Raw genomic sequence first — 23,442 nt, 5'->3', positions numbered from 1 at the left:
GAAAGTTTAGTTTAGGTTAACCAATGCCAATTTGAACCCATACCCATGCCAATGTTAATTTAATGCACAACCATTTAACCAATTCATATTTCGTGATAATTCACATAATTGTATAATTATGTTGTCACTCATCATGATCCAACACATTATTAAAATAATTATAAATTAAATAGCACATAAATGACATACATAGGACTCGAACCTAAGTCCTCTCAAACAACCAAATACTCTCAACCATTTAAGCTTGTACTTTTCTACATTATAAGAGTAAAAAGCAAATGCCATAAAGACTCCCACCACCCGTATTTATTATTTATTTAATTAATTAAATTTAACGAATCTTATAGGATTTGCACAGTTCAATGTTTCCTCTTGGGAACCAAGTGATCCCAAAGTGGGCACAAAGTTATGAGATGTCTTCTTGAGGGCAAAAGAATCCAAACTTTATCACTAACTCAATTTTCAGATTTATTTTTGTCCTACAATGTGCGTTTCTGTTTAGGCAAATTTTTTGTTGACCATGATATCTCACTATTTTAACATCTTGCACCAGTTTACTTTTCATATCTTAGATTTGAATTTTCTGCAACAATTACTTTATAGCATGTTTTTTTGTTAGTGATTGTGGTAACAAATTTTGTTTCCATATATTTTATATGATTTTACTATGTTAGTTTCCTTGTAATAGTAGGAGTGCATATTATTTCAACCTTCTGGTGTGGTAATGAAAAACCTACTCATTAATGCTTATACTATTACGTGAGTTTTAAAGGTTGGAAATTTTTGGTTCAACTAATCATTCTAAGACTTTAGCCTTGTCCCCGCCCATGAATAACATTCATAATTTAGTCTAGCATTATAAACTTAGTTGAAGTTGTTTGTTATCAATACATCCATTGAATATTGTCAATTAAACTTCATAATTTTGCATCATGTAAATTTGGTTATGTTGTCAAATTACTACAACCATGTCCTATTATCTGCCACATTGAGATTTTCATGCTAATTCACTACAACTAGGCATTAATACATTCTCTAAGTTGTTTTGCATGGTAGATTGGGCTACCATACAATTTTGTGCATTTCATTTGGATATCGCATAATTTTCATCTTGCCCATCACTTTTCAAATTTGAATTACATGAGCACTTATAGCTTTCATCACAATATGGTTTTATTAATCAATTTTGTTGTCATCACAATTAAGTTATGTTGCCATAGTGTGTCATGTACACTGTCATCTAACATCATGCAACATTCATTGTGCACATGCAGACATCTTCACTTTAGATTACTTTAGCTCATCATAGTTGTTTACATTCTACGTCCGCACTTGTAAAGTGGTCATTATTTCATGATTGCAATAATTAGGTGCAAATGTGACACTTTGGTTTTGCCATTTTGTTGCATGAGTAAAGCATACTAGTATAGCATTTAACCTTTGTCTTCTATTTTACGTTTTTTTGTGTCTTTTGATGGGAATTATAACTTCACTGTCATGAGATTTTCGTGCATGTTTGCATCCAGATTCGTACATATTCAATCCCAATTTATGTAATTTAGGGCCTCATACATATAAACATAATCATTTATCATGTTTTAGAATGCTAAGTGCATATCAAGTTTGATAAGACGTGATATTCCTAGCATTGCATTGCGGATGAAATTTATCTTAATTAAGTGTGTTGTTGCCATGAATTGGGTCTCTAAATTTTCTCCAATTGAAATTGGTTTCAAGTCAGATTGGGGTTGATTTATAGTCTAATACAACAACAAATTTCTTTTGAAAAAATCTTCACTGCATCATATCATTCACTTAGATTGTTCTTCATTCCATTCGACGTACTCTTCCCATTAGGTTCCATGCATCAAACATTCAACATCACTCTTGCATCTCATGGCATAATTTCATTCATGAATTTAGTTTAGTTTAAGTGAATTAATTATGTTCTTTTCTTAATTTATTTAATTTCCCCTATTTTTTCTTTTATTTTATTTTTAAATGGATTAAATTATGCAAGTTAACTTAACAAGAGCCATTTCCTTGTATTCGATACCTAGGGTTTTCCTATAGTTCATTAGGCAGATTTTGCATTTTGTTTGCTAAATTCTAAGGACGGCTAAAAAGATTTTAACACTTATCCTTAATTTTCGTTCCAATTCATGATCCATCCTCATTCGATTGATTTTTATTTTTTGTTGTAACTTGAACACAAATGGAGGAAGAAGTTGATGATGGCAGTAGCGGTGTCTCTATGTGCGTTTTGTGCATCATTAAGGTGGAGGATGGAAATGACCAAGGTGATGGTGAATGAGGATAATGGTATTGTGTGTTTCGGAATTAGGAAAAGTTTGTGGAGGAAAATTTTGGGTGATAAATGGATAAAGATGGAATTTGTATGATAGAACAAATGTAAAATGATGGTGGATGTTTAAAAGTGATGTTGGATGGTAGGGATTGTATGTTAGACACTTATGTTAGTGCCTCACACGAAGGTGGGCTTGACGCCGTTCATGTCATGCCCAAAAGCTTATGTTACAAACAAACCAAATGTGAAAAAAAAACGTATGAACTCCTGGAATGGCTAATCTGAAATGCAATACCGAACCTGGGGGTGCATTCTAGATTGCTGAGTACGGTATACACATGTGGTTTTCGAATTGGCCAATATGGAATGCAATATCGGATTTGGGAGTGCATTTCGGGTTGCCTAATCTCGTACTCAATTATGATTTTCGGATTAGACAATCTGAAATGCATTCTCAAATTCGATACTACATTCTGGATTAATTTGGAATGCATTCCGGAATCTAGTACTACATTCTAAATTTGTCAATATGGAATGTTTCCAACTTACATATTTTGGATTGATCATTTTGATATATATTCCTAAATTTGGTATTGCATTCTAGACTATCAATTTCAAAATTCAATTAAAAACCTATACATCTATGAGTTGAGGGATGACGACTATGCAGGAAGGAAGGAGAACAATAAAAATGTTGATTTTGTTTTTTAATTATTTTTTTAAATAACATTTCAAAAGGGTGAAAGGGAAATTTTAAAAGGAAAGGAGGTGTACGAAGAAAAATAGGTGTGCAGGAAGAAATGGCCTGAACAAGTAGGTTACCACCCATAGTAAGCTCATAAGATATATATAATCCGTGGCTATCAAATTTCATTCCAACTATTACATTTTTATGAAATGTGAGATGTCAAGCTATGATACACAGTACGATACGTGTATCGGATACGACACGTATCCGATACGTTTATTTTTAAAATAATAGGATATAATACGTGATATATGAATAATGAAAAATGTACAATAATTCTTACAAACATAATAAATATATGATTGTTACTATGTGAATCCAATTTTTCTAATTAGAGACAAATTATTTTAGTAGTCAGAACCTTGTAGTTAATGTTAGTGACCAATTTAAAAATCAATTCATCATTGAAACTATTTTAATTATCAATTTAGAGACATATTATAATTTTTTGGAACGATTTTACTTGTCAATTTGGTCACTATATAATAACTAATTATTTTTTGTCACTAAAATTGGTCACTATTAAAAAATTTTATTGTAGTGTACTACTACTTTATAAAATAGATACTTCGTTGATAAGTATCGTTAAAGTATCCTAAAATATCGGATACGATACGTGTCGGATATGGATACGTGACCCAAATTGAAATATCAGTACATCATAGATGTCAAGTGCTAAGTTAAAAAAAGAATATAATAAATGGTATAATAAAATAGATGAAAGAAAGAAGAAACATGGGAGGTAAAACATTTTAAATATTTTGATGTTTTTATATATTAAAATTGAAATTTCGATGTCAATCTTTATTATTAACTTAATTTACACCAATTTGCGGAATCTAAATTTTAATTAAAAACTTAACACCATGCATAACTAAAATTATTGTTTCCTATGAATTGAAATTGTGTTGAGAGTCTGACAAAATTGATTTTATACAGTAAATCGTTTTTTTTTCTCTATTTTTGTTTTGTTTTGTATAACCATGTTAGATTAAGTTAAATAGTCTGATTTCTTTTTCTCTCTAATTTAAAGTTTAAAATTTTAAGTAAGTTAAAATAATATTATATCAATATATCGATGCTTTATATATATTATTTGGAGTTGTATTGTCCCTACATATCCAACTTTAGGAATTTTTTTTAATATTAATCCAAAAAGAAAAAAAAACAATAGATATAAATGTTCAAATATATAATATAACAATAATAAAAAAAAGTATTCTTGTCTATTTTATATATATATATATATATATATATAAAAGAACAATTTAATATATAAAGAGACTTACAAAAGATACAAAGAAGAAAAATACTTTGTTGGTTGAGTTTGGTGAGCGACGCATCAGAGGCCATTGCAAAGAAGTCAGTTGGAGAAAGAAGAAAGAAGCATTGAGTTTGGTTAACAACGCATAGCCATTGCAAAGAAGCCTCTTGGAGGAAGAAGGGAGAAGATTGGACAGAAGAATGGGAAAACAAAGATATTTTGAGAATAAGAGATAAGTAGATACTGAGGGAAAAAAGTGTGTAGAAAAAGGTAAGTACTCTTTACGCCTCTTTTCCTTCTACCCTATTAAATGCTAATAATTTAATTTTTTAATATTTAATATTTTAAATGCATCCTTCAATTTTCGTTCTACCATAATACAAGCTAAGTATCCATCAACGTATTTCCTCATGTAATAGATTATAGGTTACATGTTTCTCATATTTACACTACTTTATAGGTTATATAGGTATCCTATGTGTAATAAATATCACCAATATAAAATAATATAATATTATAATAATTTAATATTATTTTAAAAATATATTCTATTATAAATAATTAGATTTATGACATATATTTTATATTCATTACTAGATTATACATAATATTTTATTTGTTTTTAATTTCAAAGTTCAATACATTTGATACATATATATGCGTTACATAATTTTAATTTATTTTTTTAAATTATAAACACAAAAATATAAGTTTTATATTTTGAGCTTCATTTAATAAATATATTAAGTATAAAAATCATTTAAATCATATACTTTTATTTTATTTTTAAATTATATATATTAAGTAAATTTTGTATTTTCAATTTGTTTTATTATAGGAAATTAGGATGAGTATACCAACCTAATCAAGCTATTGAAAAGAAGATGAAACAAAATCTCTTTGGATACATGTTTCAAAGACAAGAAAAACTCTCGGTGGTGGAAACTATATGATCAAGTGTAACTTTTGTGATTTTGAATTTAATGGATCTTACACTCGAGTGAGAGCTAATCTCTTAAAAGCTAAGGGATAAGGGATTATAATTTGTCCAAAGGTGAATCCGTTAAAACTTGCTAAGTTTAAAAGATTAGACAAAGAAGCAACTTTGAAAATAGAAAATTCAACGAAGAAAAAGTTTCTCTATCACCTATATATGAGGAAAGAAAGTAGACAAAAAGCATTGGTATTCACGAAAAACTCAAAAGTCCTTTAAATGCTTCTTTTAGCATTCAAGCTAGAGATTCTCTTGATTGTGAAATTGCAAAGATGATTTATTCTTTAAGATTAACATTTCATCTCGCAAGAAGTCCTTATTGTAGAAATGCATTTTCTTATGATGCCAAAATTCCAACCTTAGTGGATATGTAACACCATCATATAATAAATTGAGAGGTCCTCTACTTGAGAAAGAAAGAAGTCATGTCCCTAGTGTAGGAAAGGGCTTTGGCAACGGTTGTTTTCAATATTCTGGACCGGTTTCAAGACCGAAGCATATTGGGACGAGGCCAAAATGGGAACACTTTTGGCCTTGGTTATGACCTGAAGCCATAGAACACCCTTCTTTCTCGGTTCAAGTCTACCTGAAGCCATATTTCTCCACCTTTCTACTTCGGTTCAAGTCTACCCGAAGCCATATGTGCCATTAATTTTTAATTTAAAAAATTTGATCATCTTTTGGCCTCGATTTTGGTTTGACTCGAGGACATATGGGCCGTTAATTTTAAAAATTCGATCATCTTCTGCAACTTATAAGAAATTCATGGAAGTAGAAAGGTGTGACAATTGTTAGCGATTGGTGGAGTGACCCCAAAAGAAGACCTCTTACAAATTTTATGGCTATCAATGAGAATGGACCAATATTTTTGAAATCAATAGATGGATCTGGTGATATAAAGGACAAGTATTTAATTGCCAAACACATGAGAGATGTAATTATGGAAGTTGGACAAAAAAATGTGGTATAAATTATAATTGACAATGCAATAGTATGTAAGGCAACAGGTATGATCATAGAATTATAATTTTCTTCAATCTATTGGACTCCTTGTGTAGGCACACCTTGAATCTTCCATTGAAAAATATTTGTGCAGCAAAAAATACAGAAAGAAATAGTGATCTTTGTCAAGAATTTTCTTGGATCTAAAAAATTGTTGATAATGTTACATTTATTATAAACTTCATTATGGAGTATTCTATGAGATTATCAATGTTTAATAAATTCAATTCATTCAAGTTGCTTTCTGTTGCTCCAACCGAATTTGCTTCAACCATTATCATGCTCAAAAGGTTTAGAAGTTTGAAAAGAGGACTCCAAGAGATCGTAATTAGTAATGAATGGTCTGATTACAAAGAGGATAATGTGGATAAAGCATGAACAGTGAAAGAAACTTTATTGAATGATAATTGGTGGATGAATGTTAACTATATACTTGCTTTTACTGGCCCTATTTATGATGTCCTAATAAAACATTTACGAATATGGCTACTTCTCATTTAGTGTATGAAATGTAGGATTTAATGATTGAAGATGTGAGAAAGATCATATACCAACATGAAAGAAAGGCACAAGTTAAACATTCATCTTTTTCTGAGGCAATAAACTCAATATTAATTGATTGTTGAGTTAAGAGTAACATATCTTTTCACTGTCTTGCTCATTCTTTAAATCCAAGGTAATTATACTATTAAATTATTTTATTATTATATTTTTTTATACGTCTTATCTATAATATATATTCTTATGTTAATTTATGATTATGTTTTTTTAATAGTAGATATTATATAAATGAATAGTTAAGTGAAGATTTATAGAAACGTGCCCCCACATGAAGATGTGGAACTTACTCATGAAAGGAAAAAATGTTTTATAAGATACTTTTGTGATGTGCATGTAAGGAGACAAGCAAACTTTTTAGATGAAAGAGAAGATTTTGTAGATGCCCAATCTGTAAGGGATAGAAGTAAAATGGAAGCAAATTCATGGTGGATTGTTCATCGATCTCAGGCACCAACACTTCAAAAGATAGCTCTTAAGCTACTTGGATAACCTTGTTCTTCTTATTGTTGTGAAAGGAATTGGAGTACCTACTCTTTTATACATTCTTTGAAAAGAAATAAGATGACACCTAAAAGGATGGAAGATTTAGTATTTGTCCATAATAATATGATGAAGGATTAACTTGTTTCCTTTTAGAGTTATTGAATATGGTGTGAGTTGATTAAGAAAGCTAAGTGAAATCCCCACTGAACATTAAGATAGCAAGCTATCTAGATGTGAAGGTTCCTTTCGCAAAGCTCAAGAGAAGAAGATGATGGATTGATTCAAACAAAAAGGAAATGGAAAGCACATAAACCATAGAAAACCAATAACAATTAAAGGAAGAAGAAAACATAAAATGGAAAGGAAAGAAATGGTAAAAATGTGAGAAGCACGCCACTACAAGGCTTGGCTATAAGCCATGGCAACCTTGAAGATGAGTGGATGTGTGCCGTCACTTGCTATGCAAGATAAGGCTTAAAAGTATTCACTCCCAAGGGAGGAAACTCTCACAAATGGTTGAGACACAAAAGGTGTTTTTACTTCAAAATGTTCAACCCTTTTACATGTCTAGGAGCACCCCTTATATAGAAGAGTTTAGGGGCCTCTAAGCAAATAAAAGATACCTAAGGATGTCTCTACAAAATTCTAACCCTAGCTTCTAGAAACTAGGTCAAATAAGGTTACAAAATGAGAGACAAAAGACCTAACTATGGTGTGTGCAAGGCTAATTTCGTTCTAGCACAAAAGGAGACAAAGAATATGTCTCATATATCTACAAAAAGTGGCCAAAGTGTGCTAAAAACAAAGGAGACCAAAGGTACATAGGTACACTTGCTTCATGCCTTTTACTTTATGCTTTATGCCTTAGCTTTACTCTCTCCTCCACATCATTTATGCTCCCCAATCACCATGCACCACCTAGCATTGCTTTCTTACTCCTAATTAACCTACAAAGCAAATAAACATAGATTAGCATGTTTGCTTAAGTCAAGTCAACTATAGTCAACAAGTCAAACCTAGTCAAAGGTCAACAAGTCAACTAAAGTTGATTCAACTAAGTCAACTTTGAGAATTTATTAATTTAGTTGAGGTTGATGGAAAATAATTAATTTACATATGATTGTTAGATTACTAATTTTCTTGATACCCTTGAAATGACAATGCGTAGAGAATATTTTGCTGCTATGAAGGGAATGATAATATTAATGTTTAAACCATTTGTAAAATCCTCAAATCTTTAGCACTAGGTTGTTGTTAGTGACATACATAGACCATAGTTTTGGTTCCTGAAGGGTTTGGCTAAATTGCAGTTATTGATCTAGTTGATGAGGTAGTTGCCAAAATGAAAATAGAAATCATTTATAAACTAATTTCATTTGATCAGATCAACCTATCAGTCCTAAAACTAGAGATGGAAATACTCTCTCTCTCATGCATGATATAGATAAGGCTACTAATAATAGGCTAAATTGTCTTGATATTGTGCTCTCTCTTAAAAAAGGAACAGGTTGAGCTGACTAACCGTGGGAGCATGAATAGCCTGTAATAAGAAAAAAAGGTGTTATTTATGCCTTTCTTGTTTGAGTTGATTTTTTTTTTCATTTTGAATTAAGTAATTGTTTAGAAGAGTGTATGACCTGGGAAAAATTAAATAGTTAATTAAATAATTATTTAATAAATGTGGGTAAAGAGAACCTTTAAGATAATAAATGCAAAATGTTATGATGTGAAAAAGTACTAGCTCAAGTGGTTGAGAGTACTTTGATTGTGTGAGAGGACTTGGGTTCAAGTCCTATGTATGCTATTTTTGTGTGTTATTAAATTAGTGTTATTTTTATGTATATTAAACATGTTGTGGAGTTTTATAATAATTGAATTATATTGATTAGTATGAAATATGAATTGGTTGAATGGTTTGACATTGAGTGGCAATTGCATGGGTGTGGGTTCAAACCTTAGAGGGACTCAAATGAAACTTTATTTTTGCTATTTTTAGGTTTGTCTTGAATTTGAAAGGTTAAAGGAAACCCTAGTAAACTTAGCAGCCAAGGATGGCTGAAAAGGTAGAAGATATCATGCAATTGAAGGGTAATGAACACTGCCATTAAACCTTAATTTCGTTTTTGACAATTAAGCATTATTAAACCACCATTATAAGGCTTATTAGTGGTAAAAAGGACGGTTTAGTTAGCTAGAATTGGAGGAGGTACTGTGAGAAGCAAGAATTAAGAGAGGAACGTGTTTCTAGAGTGATAGGCGAGTTCAGTTAGGAGGGTAATTTGGGAGGAAGCCATTGGTGAACATTGGAGCTTTCAAGAAGTCAAATTTTAAGCAAGGAAAGCTTTAATCCAGGTTAGGGGAGCTCTTGTGTCTTGATGATAATTATATGTTTTTGTGCTTTATTGGATGATTACAATGTGCATTCTGAGTTTGTGTTGGATTCTGTCGTATTTCTGGAAATTTCCAGAAACCGCATAACGGCGTTGAAGGCCCGCCAGGCGGCTCATGCTTCCAGAACCATTTCTGGGTTTCCTGCTATGCACCGCCTGGCGACTAAGTGTTGCCCGCCAGGCTGTTAGTTTTGAAATGGTTGAAAAGCCAAGACGGGGGGGGGGGGGGGTTGAATTGGCTAGTTAAAACTTTAGGCTATCTTTGCAAGCCAAAAAGCACCTTTAATTGAATTAAATAGATCACCAAGTTAGGATGCAAACAATACTGAACTATACACTTTCAATCGATCAAAAACAGAGTTAACAGATTGATTTTACTAAACAGGTTCTGTTCTAGTATAATCGATCGATTGAAACTGAAAAACAGTCGACTGAAATACTGGGAAAAATGCAGAAATGCGAATTTGAATTTTAAACCAGAAACAATGCTCAAGAATGATCAAGATCAGTTCCAAATGATTATACAAACATGCTCAATGCTTTAGATGCTATGAAAACATGCAAGAACATGAAAAAGATGATTAAAGCACAAGTTCTTGAAACTTTAAAATAAAAATGCAAGAGAGAAAGGTTAGAGAAGAGAGGACACCACGAATTTTTATACTGGTTCACTCAAACTTGAGCTACATCTAGTTTGTCAAGGCAACCTTAGCTTGACTTTGCACTATTTCAAAAGTTTTACAAAGTATCCACCCTTACACTTCCAAAATATGCAAAAACACCACAAAAGACTCTTGAATCACACAAGAATCACACCAGCACAACAAGAACCCTCTTGCAGACCTGGAAAACCACCAGGCACACACTCAAAGCTTGAGAAAGATAAAACCTTAGTGGTAGCACAACCTTGCCTACCACAAACCACTTTCTCCAAGCTTCAAACCAAGCTAAAAGCTTCAAGAATTGATCCAAGATCAATCTTCAATAGCTGCAACACCTATGATCACGAAGGAGAGAGTTTCCACAAGTTTCTAGAACCAAATCGTGCTCTAAAATGATCAATTGATCTCTCTTTCGAAAATCACAGCTTTTATAGTCAAACTGTTACGAAATTCAATAGGTTGATTTTCAAATCAATCGGTTGATTTCACTTGACTTAAGTGAAATCAGTCGATTAAAAACTAAATCAACTGATTGAATTTGTTGCAGTTTAAGACTACTGCAGCCAACCTTTTAACCTGTTAAAAAGCCATTCAACAGATTAAAAGAGACATTTTAACCTGTTGAAAAACCATTCAACAGATTAAAAACACAATAAAGACCAAACTACATCTAATTAATGCTTTAAGGTCTACAACATGAATTACAAACTTAAAGTACACTTTCTAAATGATGTAACTACATGGAGAGCACACATTCCAGCCTTGATCACCATGAATATCATTAATTCTCCTTTCCTTCATCAATGTAGACTTCATTCCAATGTTTATGGCTTCAAGATAGTTCAAAAGAGCTTCATTTAATCTTCATCAAATCTTCAAGAAGCAAACCACCTTGGCTTCTTATGTCAACACAGGCGACAAAGACTGGCTTGCACAGCTCTCGCGAATGTTGATGTTTTCGTGATGTGGGGATACTGGGAAATGATTATTTTAATATGAAATTCTTTGGTACTGTGACTTGTTATTTGTAATTGACAAAGTGGAACAAGATTGTATGAATTTGGAATTTTAGGGTTCATGTGTCGATTGGGGATGAATGACATAATTATGGATATGAGCACTGTATTGGTTATGTGTGATTGATGGTAAAATGATTAGCTTGTGAACCCTTTATGTGGTGTGTATGCAAAATTGTGTTTGTTCTAAGGTAAAGATTGATGTTGGGGTGGTTGGAGAGTTCTGCTGGGTGTGAGAGGAATCTGGGCAGAACCCAACTTTTCGCGCACCGCCTGACGGCACTGAGGCTACCGCCGGGCGGCTCATCAGCAACAGAACAGAAATATGGGGTGAACTCGCGATATGAGAGTGATTGGTTGGGATACCTGTAGAATGAGTGGTAGAGAGCAATAACTTGCATTTTAGGGTGCATGTCATTGAGTGATAATTATGGAAATTATGTGTGTGAATTGGATAGATTAGATAATTCATAACTAATGGTTACTGCAGTGATGGTCTCATTACTTCAGTATTGGTACAAACATGGTATTAAACTTAGTGATCTAAATATATGAAGATTAAACTGTATGTGTATTAGATTCGGGGTATATAGTGAATATGGGGCAAGTTAATGCAAGTATGGATGAAGAGTGTGTGTGTGTGTATGCTTAAATTGATTTGGTGGGATTTCGGTGTGTAACTGGAGTTTGATAGAGTATTGTACACTGTTTAATTGTGTTGTAGCAAGGGGAGGGTACTATATGGACCACCTTTTGGAATTGTTTCGTTAATGAATAAAGTAAAACTTGTTAGGACATGTTAATATTTGAGTGGTGCATGAATTGATTGTACTCGATGTGTTTTAGTTTTGGCAAGATGTCTTAAATACTATGTTTGATGTGTGAAAGTAACAACGCAAGTTGAGGTCCTCACACCTGCAAAACTGCCAAAATCCAGTAGCATTGCGCTACTGGTATGGTGCCTGACCGTGTTGGGCAGACCGTCATGCGGTAGTGCCCTAAATCAGTGGCAATGGCCACTGCCTGCAGGAGGCGCCTGGCGGTAGGATTGTGTCCGCCAGGCGGTAATAGAGATGAGTGGGTTCTGTTTTGTCAGCGGCGCCTAGCGGTGGGGGTGTGACCACCGGCCAGTTTTCTGCCAGTATCCGCCTAGCGGTGTCTAGGCGGTGCCAGGCGGTTTTGGTGGTTGTGTAATTGGTTATTGCTTTGATTAGTGGACTTGAAGGACTAAGTTCACTTACCTTTGTGCTTGGGCTTAATGGACTAAGTTCGATAGGGGTCTGGGATGTGCTTGGTGTTGGGACGCATGATAGGCATGGAATTAGTTGGTTCCCGTCGGCTACTAATTGTAACATCCCTAGGGAATATTACTTAAACATAAATAATAAAAGAAATAATTATATTGATAATCATCTTTATAAAAATCCCAACGCGGGAAAAATTAAATTCATTAAAATAGCGCGCCAAACCTCATAACTAAATCCATAAAATGTTACAGGTTCCCAAAATTTGTATTTAAAGCATAAAATACACATAAGCAAAACCCTAGCTCTTATCCCACTGCTAGCCCTCACTCCGCTGTCTGGTCATCCTCAGCATCACCTGTACCAACATCTGTTCCCGTGTAACGAATCACACGATCATCGTCATACACAAACACACAAACAAGAAAGGGTGAGCTGAGAAAAATAAAATAAGAGATATACAATATTCAAAATAAAGTGTACATTTATCATATCCATTCCACATAATTCTTGGCCAAGACCTTAACCCAAGACTTATCAGTCTTCTAATCATACAATTAGTTAGCCTTGGACTCGGGAACATGATGCTCACACAATAACTCAATGACCTCCTCTTATGACCTCCTCTCTCACAATCACTCTCACTTAATTACCCTTTTAGTGCCTTACCCGAATTTTAATAAAAAAAATTACACTTAAGGCTAGTCCAAGGTTTAATTATCCCTTTGTTTTCCAGCCCTTAGGTTACCTCTCCATTGGCTGCTAGGTTTCTACCCTTTCACATTCATGCCAAAGGAAAAATTGGCAAAAAGGAATTATTTAGTTCTCAAAAAGGTTTGAACCCATACTCATGCACATACCAAACCAAGGCCAAACCATTCAACCAACACATGTTTCATGATAACCCCTACAATTCTAAGGATTTATCATCATCCCCACGCATTCAACATCACAGAAAAATGCATAATTTAAATAACACCTAAGTGGCACACATAGGACTCGAACCCAAGTCCTCACACACAATTAAAGTACTCTCAACCACTTGAGCTAGTACTTTTCCACGTCATAGTTCCTCACATTTATTACTTTAAATGTTCCCATTACCCGTCCTAATTAAATAATTAATTAAATAACTATTTAATTTTCCTGGGTCTTACATTACACCCACCTTTAAAGATTTTCATCCTCGGAAATAAGACTTACCAAGAAATAAGTGCGGATAGGATTGCTTCATGCGATCCTCCATCTCCCAGGTCATCTCTTGAGTAATCTCATCCCACAACACCTTCACAGTCTTAATTTCCTTCCCCCGCAGCTGTTTCACCTGTGAGTCTAGAATTCGCACTGGTCTAGTGCTCACCGCCAAATCCTCCCGAATCTGAATATCATCTGACTCCAGTACGTGTGACGGATCTGCAACATATTTCCTCAACTGGGAAACGTGGAACACGTTATGCAGATTCATCAGGTGTGGTGGCAAGGCGATTTCATAAGCTGCAACGCCAATTCTCCTCAGAATCTGATAAGGCCCAACAAATCTCGGAGTCAGCTTTCTCGATTTGATGGCCCTCCCAATACTAGTCGTCGGTGTTACCTTGAGGAATACGTGATCCCCAGCCTCGAACTCTAGAGGTCGCCTCCTTCTATCTGCATATGACTTCTGTCTGCTCTGTGTAGCCCTCATTCTCTCCTGAATTGCCCTAACCTTCTCAGAGGTTTGCTGTAAAAACTTGGGACCCAACACTAATGATTCCCCATCTTGGTTCCAACACAACGACGTCCTACACCGCCGCCCATACAACGCCTCATTGGAGCCATACCAATGCTGGTATGATAATTGTTGTTGTATGTGAACTCCACTAAGGGAAGCATCTCACTCCAACTACCCATATGATCTAATACACAAGCCCTCAGCAGATCCTCCAAGGACTGAATGGTACGCTCCGACTGCCCATCAGTTTGAGGATGGTATGCAGAACTCATCCTCAACTGAGTCCCCAACGCTGCCTGTAAGGACTGCCAGAAACGAGATGTGAATCTCGGGTCTCTATCTGACACTATACTGGCTGGCACACCGTGCAATCTGACCACTTCCCTCACGTACAACTCAGCCAATTTGTCCATTGACCACTTCTGATTAATAGCAAGGAAATGAGCACACTTTGTCAACCTGTCCACTATTACCCAGATTGAGTCATGCCCCCTAGCAGACTTTGGCAAATGAGTGACGAAGTCCATGGCTACACTATCCCATTTCCACTGAGGAATATCCAACGACTCAAGTGTACCCCCTGGTCGCTGGTGTTCAATCTTGGCCTTCTGACATACCAAGCACGATGCCACGAAGTCAGCAATGTCAGTCTTCATCCCATTCCACCAAAAAGACTGTTTCAAATCGTGATACATCTTAGTCATACCTAGGTGTATGCTAAGACGGCTTTTATGGCCCTCCTCTAGAATCTGTTTCCTCAGTCTCCAATCTCCAAGCACACAAACTCGGTCTCTGAACCTTAGGATACCATCTATCCCAATCCTGTAGTTTTTCCCCTTCTCAGTCCCTATCCAACTCACAAATTGCTGTAACTCAGCATCATCCTTCTGTTGCTCTCGGATAGTTCCCAATACGTCACTAGTCAATGTAAGTACACCGCATCTGATGCAATCCCCACTCAACTGTATACCCAGGTTCATATCCATAAGCTTCTCAATTAACTCCAACTCCTTCACCATCATAACTGAGATGTGCATCCGTTTCCGACTCAAGGCGTCCGCAACCACATTAGCTTTACCAGGGTGGTAAAGCAACTCAAAATCGTAATCCTTGAGATACTCCATCCAACGCCGCTGTCTCATATTTAGCTCCTTCTGATTGAACAAATATTTCAGGCTTTTATGATCACTAAACACCTGAAATTGGGAGCCACACAAATAGTGTCTCCATGTTTTAAGAGCAAACACTACAGTAGCCAACTCCAAGTCGTGGGTCGGATAATTTTTCTCGTGCACCTTTAACTATCTAGAAGCGTAGGTTACCGGCCTCTTCTCCTGCATCAGGACACAACCCAAACCCTGATAGGATGCATCGCAGTATACCTCAAACACCTTACTGGTATCTGGAATAATTAGGATCGGAGCTGTAGTCAACCTCCTTTTCATCTCTTCGAAGCATTCCTCACATTTATCAGTCCATGAAAAGGGTTGATCCTTCCTAGTGAGTTGAGTTAATGGACTCACCATTTTAGAAAACCCTTCCACAAACCTCCTATAGTACCCAGCCAATCCTAAGAAGCTTCTGACTTCTGTTACAGTTTGAGGTCTCTCCCATTTCAACACTGTCTCAATCTTACTCGGGTCCACTGATATACCATGCGAAGAAATCACATGCCCCAGAAACTGCACTTCGTCCAGCCAGAATTCACATTTGGACAGTTTACCGTACAGCTGATGTTCCCTCAATACCCCCAACACAATTCTCAAATGGCCCGCATGCTCCTCCCTAGTCCGAGAGTAGATGAGAATATCATCTATAAACAACACCACGAATTTATCCAGATATGGTCTGAAGATGTGGTTCATATAATCCATGAAGACAGCTGGAGCGTTGGTCACTCCAAAGGGCATCACGACATATTCGTAATGTCCATATCTCGATCTGAAGGTTGTCTTCTGAATGTCCTCTGGCTTGACTAAGATCTGATGATAGCCAGACCTCAAATCAATCTTGGAGAATACCTTTGCCCCTCTGAGCTGATCAAGCAAATCATCAATTCTCGGTAGTGGGTATTTGTTCTTTATCGTCAACTTGTTCAAGTGTCGATAATCGACGCACAGCCGAGAACTAACGTCTTTCTTCCTCATTAACAACACCGGGGCTCCCCATGGTGAAGCGTTGGGTCGGATGAATTTCTTCTCTAGCAGGTCTTCTATCTGATTCTTCAACTCTGCTAGTTCAGCCGGTGCCATTCTGTATGGCGTTGCCGACACTGGACCCACTCCAGGGATTAGATCAATTGAGAAATCTATATCCCAGCTGGGTGGTAACTCAAGTATCTCGTCTGGAAATACGTCGGCATATTCATCCACTACCGGTATCTTACTGATCTGCTCTTCTGTACTCATTTTCTTCTCTTGGGCCACTATCACAAAACAAGTCGACCCCCCCTTCATCTCTTTCACTGCCTCTCCAGATGTCACCAACTTTATCCCCTCTGTTTCTGGGAACACAATTCTGCGCCGTCCACAATCAAGCACCACGTGGTTGATAGACAGCCAGTCCATTCCCAATATGACCTCCAGTCCCTCCTAGGGCAAGCAAACTAGATTCACCTTGAAGCGTCTACCCTCTACCTCCATAAAGCATCCAATACAGGCTACATTTGTTGAAACCTGTCTAGACACGGGTGTCGAAACTATCAACTTGCATCCAAGGTCACGAGTAGACAACCCCAATTTCTTCACGCAATCATGAGATATGAAGGAGTGCGAAGCTCCTGAATCAAATAGCACTAACACACTGTTACCAAAAAGTAGACAATGATCCAGAATCAGATTACCTGACCGGGTGGCCTCTGTGCTGGTCATGGCAAAAACTCGGCCTGCGGCTCTCGGCCTGTCAGATGAGGATGGCTGAGGTCGTGATGCTGGAGCAGTCTTCCTATTAGGACATCTGTTGGCGAAATGTCCTGGCTGATCACAGGCATAGCACTTACGAGTGCCCATGCCACTGCCTCCGCTGTGGGCGGGTCTAGTACAATCTCGTTGCAGATCTTCACCCCCACAGTTATAGCATCTCAGTTTCCATGAAGACGTAACTGGTCTACTATAGGGCTTTTTCTGGAATCTGCCCTCAACACTATTCTTCTCCGTGCGGTTGACCCGACTGGGTCCCATCTCCAGCTGCTTTACACTCTTGGCTTGCTCAACCAAGATTGGAAACTCTCGCACCCTTAGTGGCACAATAAAACGCCTCAGCTCATGTTTGAGGCCACCCTCAAACTTTCTACAGCGCCACTCCTCCGTCATTGTCTGCGAGTAGAATCTCGAGAGGTACTCAAACCTCTCCACATAGTCCTGCACAGACAAACTTCCCTGCTGTAGGGTGAGAAACTCTGCCTCGCGCTCATGTTTAGCACTATTAGGAAAATACTTCTCTAGGAACCTCGTCCTGAAGCTAGCCCAAGTCACCTCTTCAGCTCTGTTTATCATCTGTTGCTGCATGCTCATCCACCAATACTCAGCTTCGGTCACTAACAAGAATGTGGCAAAATTGAGCTTCTACGCCTCTGTGCACTCTATTACTCTGAATATCTTCTCACATTCACGAAGTCATGTGTCAACCTCATCTGAGGTGGCTTTCCCAATGAATTTAGCCGGCTTGTGACGCATGAAGTCCTCCATGGTCACTGGTCTAACAGGTGGGATCATAGCCCTCGGTGGTGCTGCCACAGGCTGCATAGCATCCACCATCCTGTGGATTGTGTTAGCAATCTCGTCAGCGCCAGCGGTGTTTCTACGCCTTCTATTTGCCATTGCCTATGCACGTCACATATTCAGTTGTTAAAATCAAACAGCTAGGGATTAAATTATACTATATCAAATTTAACAACCAACACACATCAATCAATTTCACATAACAAACGTCAGCTCACTCCCCAATTTCCCCAAAAACATCAAAACGTTTGCTCTGATACCAAATGTAACATCCCTAGGGAATATTACTTAAACATAAATAATAAAAGAAATAATTATATTTATATTCATCTTTATAAAAATCCCAACGCGGGAAAAATTAAATTCATTAAAATAGCGCGCCAAAACTCATAACTAAATCCATAAAATGTTACAGGTTCCCAAAATTTGTATTTAAAGCATAAAATACACATAAGCAAAACCCTAGCTCTTATCCCACTGCTAGCCCTCACTCCGCTGTCTGGTCATCCTCAGCATCACCTGTACCAACATCTGCTCCCGTGTAACGAATCACACGATCATCGCCATACACAAACACACAAACAAGAAAGGGTGAGCTGAGAAAAATAAAATAAGAGATATACAATATTCAAAATAAAGTGTACATTTATCATATCCATTCCACATAATTCTTGGCCAAGACCTTAACCCCAAGACTTATCAGTCTTCTAATCATACAATTAGTTATCCTTGGACTCGGGAACATGATGCTCACAAGAACCTGCCCGCTCGTGGTCCTGCCTCTACGAACCTCCCCGCTCGTAGTCCTACTCTACGGACCTGCCCGCCCGTAGTCCAACACATGTGATCCACCAACCCCCGTACCTCCCCGCACGTGGCATCTCTCAACGTGAGCGCGGAACTTACCAACTTACCTCGCTCGTATCCCCATGTGAGAGTAACAGGATATGAACCTCCCCGCTCATATCATCACATCTCACTCGCCATCCATGAACCTACCTGCTCATGGCACAGCATCTCCCGATCCAAGCAAAGTATCATCGTTAATTGAACAACACACCAAGAAAGCAAAGAAGAACAGTATTCTCGCTTGGCCCATCCCACGCGCCGTTAGGCGAAAACGCATCAGACCGCCTGGCGCACCAGCCAACACCGCCTGGCGATACAGGCTCAAACCGCCTGGCGGTATCTGCCCGCCGCCAGGCGCCACGCAGTGCAGTGATCCTCCCTGTTGTTCCTATCGCCTGGCGGAATCAGCGATCTACCAGGCACCATACTAGAGGCATTATACTGCAGGTTTTGGCACACTGTTAGGTTGACTCTATGATTCAAATTACTCTATGGTACATTGTTCGCTCATGAGTCAGTACCTGATTCTGATTCCTCATCTATACAACTGGATTGGGTTTCCCTATAACCCATCACTACCATTTACCCTTTCCATTGGAGTTCACCTACACTTATGCAAATTACCTCATATCTCAGTTTAACAATAGCAGAACTAAATTCCACTCATTTCTGTTACCCCATTAAGCTTTTCAGTATCAATCCTATATTTACCCAATGATCCGAGCACTCGTCCATTACCCAATAACTCTTCCAAATTTCCATTTGTGCAAACCATTGAAATTCATAATTCCAACTTATCTATCATTCCTGTCTAACACCATCGATCAATACTATCAACCTTTCTAACATCAAATTAAGAATTTACCATCACGTCTATTACCTGTTAGACCACTTTGCACCCCATTTGCACGTACACCAATACCTTACCCGTGATACAGACATGATCTCCTTCTATTCCTCTATTTTACCACCATTCAAGCTAACTTCTCTCCGAAACCATCTCACCCATAATTCCTCTCACCGCCACTGTACCAAACTTCCTAGTGTGAAGCTTTCCAGTGGCCATCAGGCGGCACGTCAATGTCTGGGAGGATCCCAGATTTCTTACTCCTACGAACTCATTTCTTCTATTCTACTGTTCAATCCATCACCACTCATTACTCTCGCGAAACCCGGTCATTTTATACCACCAAACCACTTCATAATCCCCTAACAATCAATTAAATACATCATTGATATCAAACTTCTGATAACTCAGAACCTTTCACACCCTTACTTGAACCCCTAGGTCTCGCAATCGCAACCTAAATTCTAACCACTCGCAGAGACACCGTAGCAGTAAAATCAATCATCAAATAAGGCAAACATATCAAATGGAACCTCAACACATGATGAAATTCCCGACATCACACCAAAAGGTCAATAAACCTTGCACATCGCCCGACGGAATTCAACTCACCGCTAGACAACTCGAAACAAAACCCAGAGCTGGGCTATACTGATGTGCCGCCTGGCAGCACCTTCATGCCCGCCAGGCGGTTTCTGGGCGAGAACCCAGAAATGTTAAATAGATCGCATAATCAGGCAGAGAAACTCATCCAATTTGGTTCATTCAATCACAGTACAGTTAACACGAGACAAAATAAATAAGAACAACTCCCCTTACCTGGATTCCTTGCTAAATTCGGATTGATATGCTTATCCTTTCACAAAACCTTCCTAGCCTTTGCCTTCGACTCCAACCTTCGTGTTTTCAGCCCCACCACTTCTCTCTATCAGCCCCAATACTCTAGAAAAACCCTTGCTTATGATGAACCCGAACCCACAATGCTCTTCTTCTCCTCTTATGACCTCCTCTCTCACAATCACTCTCACTTAATTACCCTTTTAGTGCCTTACCCGAATTTTAATAAAAAAAATTACACTTAAGGCTAGTCCAAGGTTTAATTATCCCTCTGTTTTCCAGCCCTTAGGTTACCTCTCCATTGGCTGCTAGGTTTCTACCCTTTCACCTTCATGCCAAAGGAAAAATTGACAAAAAGGAATTATTTAGTTCTCAACAAGGTTTGAACCCATACTCATGCACATACCAAACCAAGGCCAAACCATTCAACCAACACATGTTTCATGATAACTCCTACAATTCTAAGGATTTATCATCATCCCCACGCATTCAACATATAAACACACAAAAACGCATAATTTAAATAACACCCAAGTGGCACACATAGGACTCGAACCCAAGTCCTCACACACAATTAAAGTACTTTCAACCACTTGAGCTAATACTTTTCCATGTCATAGTTCCTCACATTTATTACTTTAAATGTTCCCATTACCCGTCCTAATTAAATAATTAATTAAATAACTATTTAATTTTCTCGGGTCTTACACTAATGGGCGAGGAGTCCTTAGTATGGTGATTACATGCGACGGACGCACGATGGGCAAGGAATATTTTTATTCCAGTTGGCTACTATTGGGCGAGAAGTTCATAGTATGGTGATTGCGTGCGTGCCAGGGTCCAAGTTGAGATGACTTGGATGTTTTACTACAGACGAGGAGTCTGTAGGGTAGGACTATAAGCGGGATAGGCTCATAGGGTTGGACCACGAATGAGTTAGTTTCGTGGGAGCACATGGAAGTCCCAAGACCTAGTTTCATGCATATGACTCATGAAGGAATATGAGATCAGGGGTGGATAATTTGTAGTTAAAATATAGCAGTAAATTACTTCTTGGGATGGGTATCATATTTAATTTGTATTTATATATGCATAGCTCACCCTATCTGTATGTGTGTGGCGATGATCGGATAATTTATTATCCGGGAACAGATGATTTGACAGGTGAGCCAGGAGACGCTTGAGACTAGAGTGCGGGACTATATGGGCTTTTGAAGACTTGAGTTTTTAATACTTTTATATTTTGAACATTAGCCATTATGGGCTTTTATAGTTGTAATAACTTTGAATTGCAAACATTTACAATGTATTAAACTTTGCGATTTTAATTTTCCCGCGTTTTGGGAACATGTGTTTATAAATGAGGAATTACCAATATTATCGTGTTTATTTCATTTTATTAAATTGTTTATGTTATTTTCAAAGTAATATTCCTTAGGGATGTTACAAAGAGGGGTATGATGAATTTTGCATTCTAAAGTATTTTAAACGGTTGATTTGGAAATTATAATCTAAGCTAGTATTCCTCATTTTTTTTTACTATTTTTGGAAGGATACCTCTGTATTGGGGAATTTCTCCATGTAACCAATAAAATGGAAACTTTGGAATCTTAATTTAGTTGTGAAATGAATTATGTAATTAATCTGCCATGGTTAAATTTGATATCCCTTTATGTAGGAATATGAGTAGAGTTATGATAAACCTCTTGTCACGTAGAGATTTAGTTAATACTCGATTTTCTCACTAACTAATATAATGTAGTGGTCAACCAAGGATCAATTGTAATGGAAAACACGGTTCAATTAAAAGAAAATGGAAGAAATCCTTACAAAATATGAGAGTTAGAACCCAACACCTATTGTGTGGTTGTTGCTTCCATAATAACTTTAGAAAACAAAGCAACGATGGCTTACAAAATGAAGAAAAGCTCGACTATGATATGGTTTAAATGGAGAGAATAAGTTAGAGTGGTCGCTAGAAGAAGTGTGGTGTGTTGAATGAGTGTGTGTGTGTGGCATTTTGGCACTATGTTGGCGCCTAAAAACACCTAGTTTCAACTACTTGTTACTGGTTATTACAGGTAAAACTACCCAACTAACTAACTCCTTGCTTCCTAATCCACTTTAGAGATAAGGGACTTATCAAGCTCGAGAAATTGTTGAGGTTTTGGTTTGTTCATATCCCACTAGTAGACTTTTATTAAATTGTTTGCCATCATTATATTACTTAAGGCATGGATTATTCAGTTAGACTGCTAATGTATTGTATTTGTGCATGACTTAAAGATAGGTTGTATAAGGCCATGTTGTGCTCTGTGTATAGCTATTTTTTTTCTTGCTGACATTTTGTTGCATTTGTTGATGCAATGTATACTTTGTGTAGCATCCTTTTACTGCTAAATCAATTGTTTTGGTTTGATAGAATTTCCAACTTTTAAAGCTAAGATAAGAATTCAAATTTTCAACTATGTTTATAGGTGTTTAATATTGAAAGTTGATATAATATGGTTTGGCTCTAACTAATATTAAGTGTCTTTTTATTGCTATATAATGTAGATATGATGTTATGTATGAATTAATTTGGTCAATGATCTAATATTAGTCAAACTGATATGATATGTAGATACTTATTTCTTGAGTGTAATATAAATCGAAGAGATGGAATGAAATGAAAGTATATTGATATATTATGATTAACAAAGAACCAATACAAAGAATATATAGGCATGCATGAATAATAACCAGAGGTCTATATCAATTATTTATGTAACATCCGCCCTAAAACTTACGTGTGAGGAAGGAACAAC

The 23,442-nt window shown here is 36.9% G+C and overlaps 2 protein-coding genes across 2 annotated transcripts; both read right to left on the bottom strand.

Moving 5' to 3' along the window:
* Positions 1 to 12,998: 12,998 nt before the first annotated feature.
* Positions 12,999 to 14,356, bottom strand: LOC114163523 (uncharacterized). The gene is made up of 2 exons (XM_028047830.2): positions 13,876 to 14,356; positions 12,999 to 13,042 (listed from the first exon to the last, which is right to left on the bottom strand). The coding sequence occupies exons 1-2, from the start codon at positions 14,354 to 14,356 to the stop codon at positions 12,999 to 13,001; spliced, it is 525 nt and encodes a 174-aa protein (XP_027903631.2).
* Positions 14,357 to 16,974: 2,618 nt separating this feature from the next.
* LOC114163522 (uncharacterized) lies at positions 16,975 to 17,889 on the bottom strand. The gene has a single exon (XM_028047829.1). The coding sequence runs from the start codon at positions 17,887 to 17,889 to the stop codon at positions 16,975 to 16,977; it is 915 nt and encodes a 304-aa protein (XP_027903630.1).
* Between the last annotated feature and the right edge of the window lie 5,553 nt (positions 17,890 to 23,442).

Source organism: Vigna unguiculata, chromosome 9, assembly GCF_037176805.1.
Source record: "Vigna unguiculata cultivar grain cowpea cultivar isolate G323 ecotype 2 chromosome 9, ASM3717680v1, whole genome shotgun sequence".
In the NCBI taxonomy this organism is placed as follows: Eukaryota; Viridiplantae; Streptophyta; class Magnoliopsida; order Fabales; family Fabaceae; genus Vigna; species Vigna unguiculata.
Note: the sequence above shows the minus strand (reverse complement) of the source record. Positions and strands in the feature narration are given on the sequence as shown.

Excerpts from the sequence above, each read along its gene's own strand:
- LOC114163523 (XM_028047830.2), bottom strand. The coding sequence starts at position 14,356 with ATGAGGGCTACACAGAGCAGACAGAAGTCATATGCAGATAGAAGGAGG. Across the intron at positions 13,043-13,875 it reads CTATCCGCACTTATTTCTTG|ATGTTGGTACAGGTGATGCT; the intron begins GTAAGTCTTATT and ends ACACGGGAACAG.
- LOC114163522 (XM_028047829.1), bottom strand. The coding sequence starts at position 17,889 with ATGCAGCAACAGATGATAAACAGAGCTGAAGAGGTGACTTGGGCTAGC.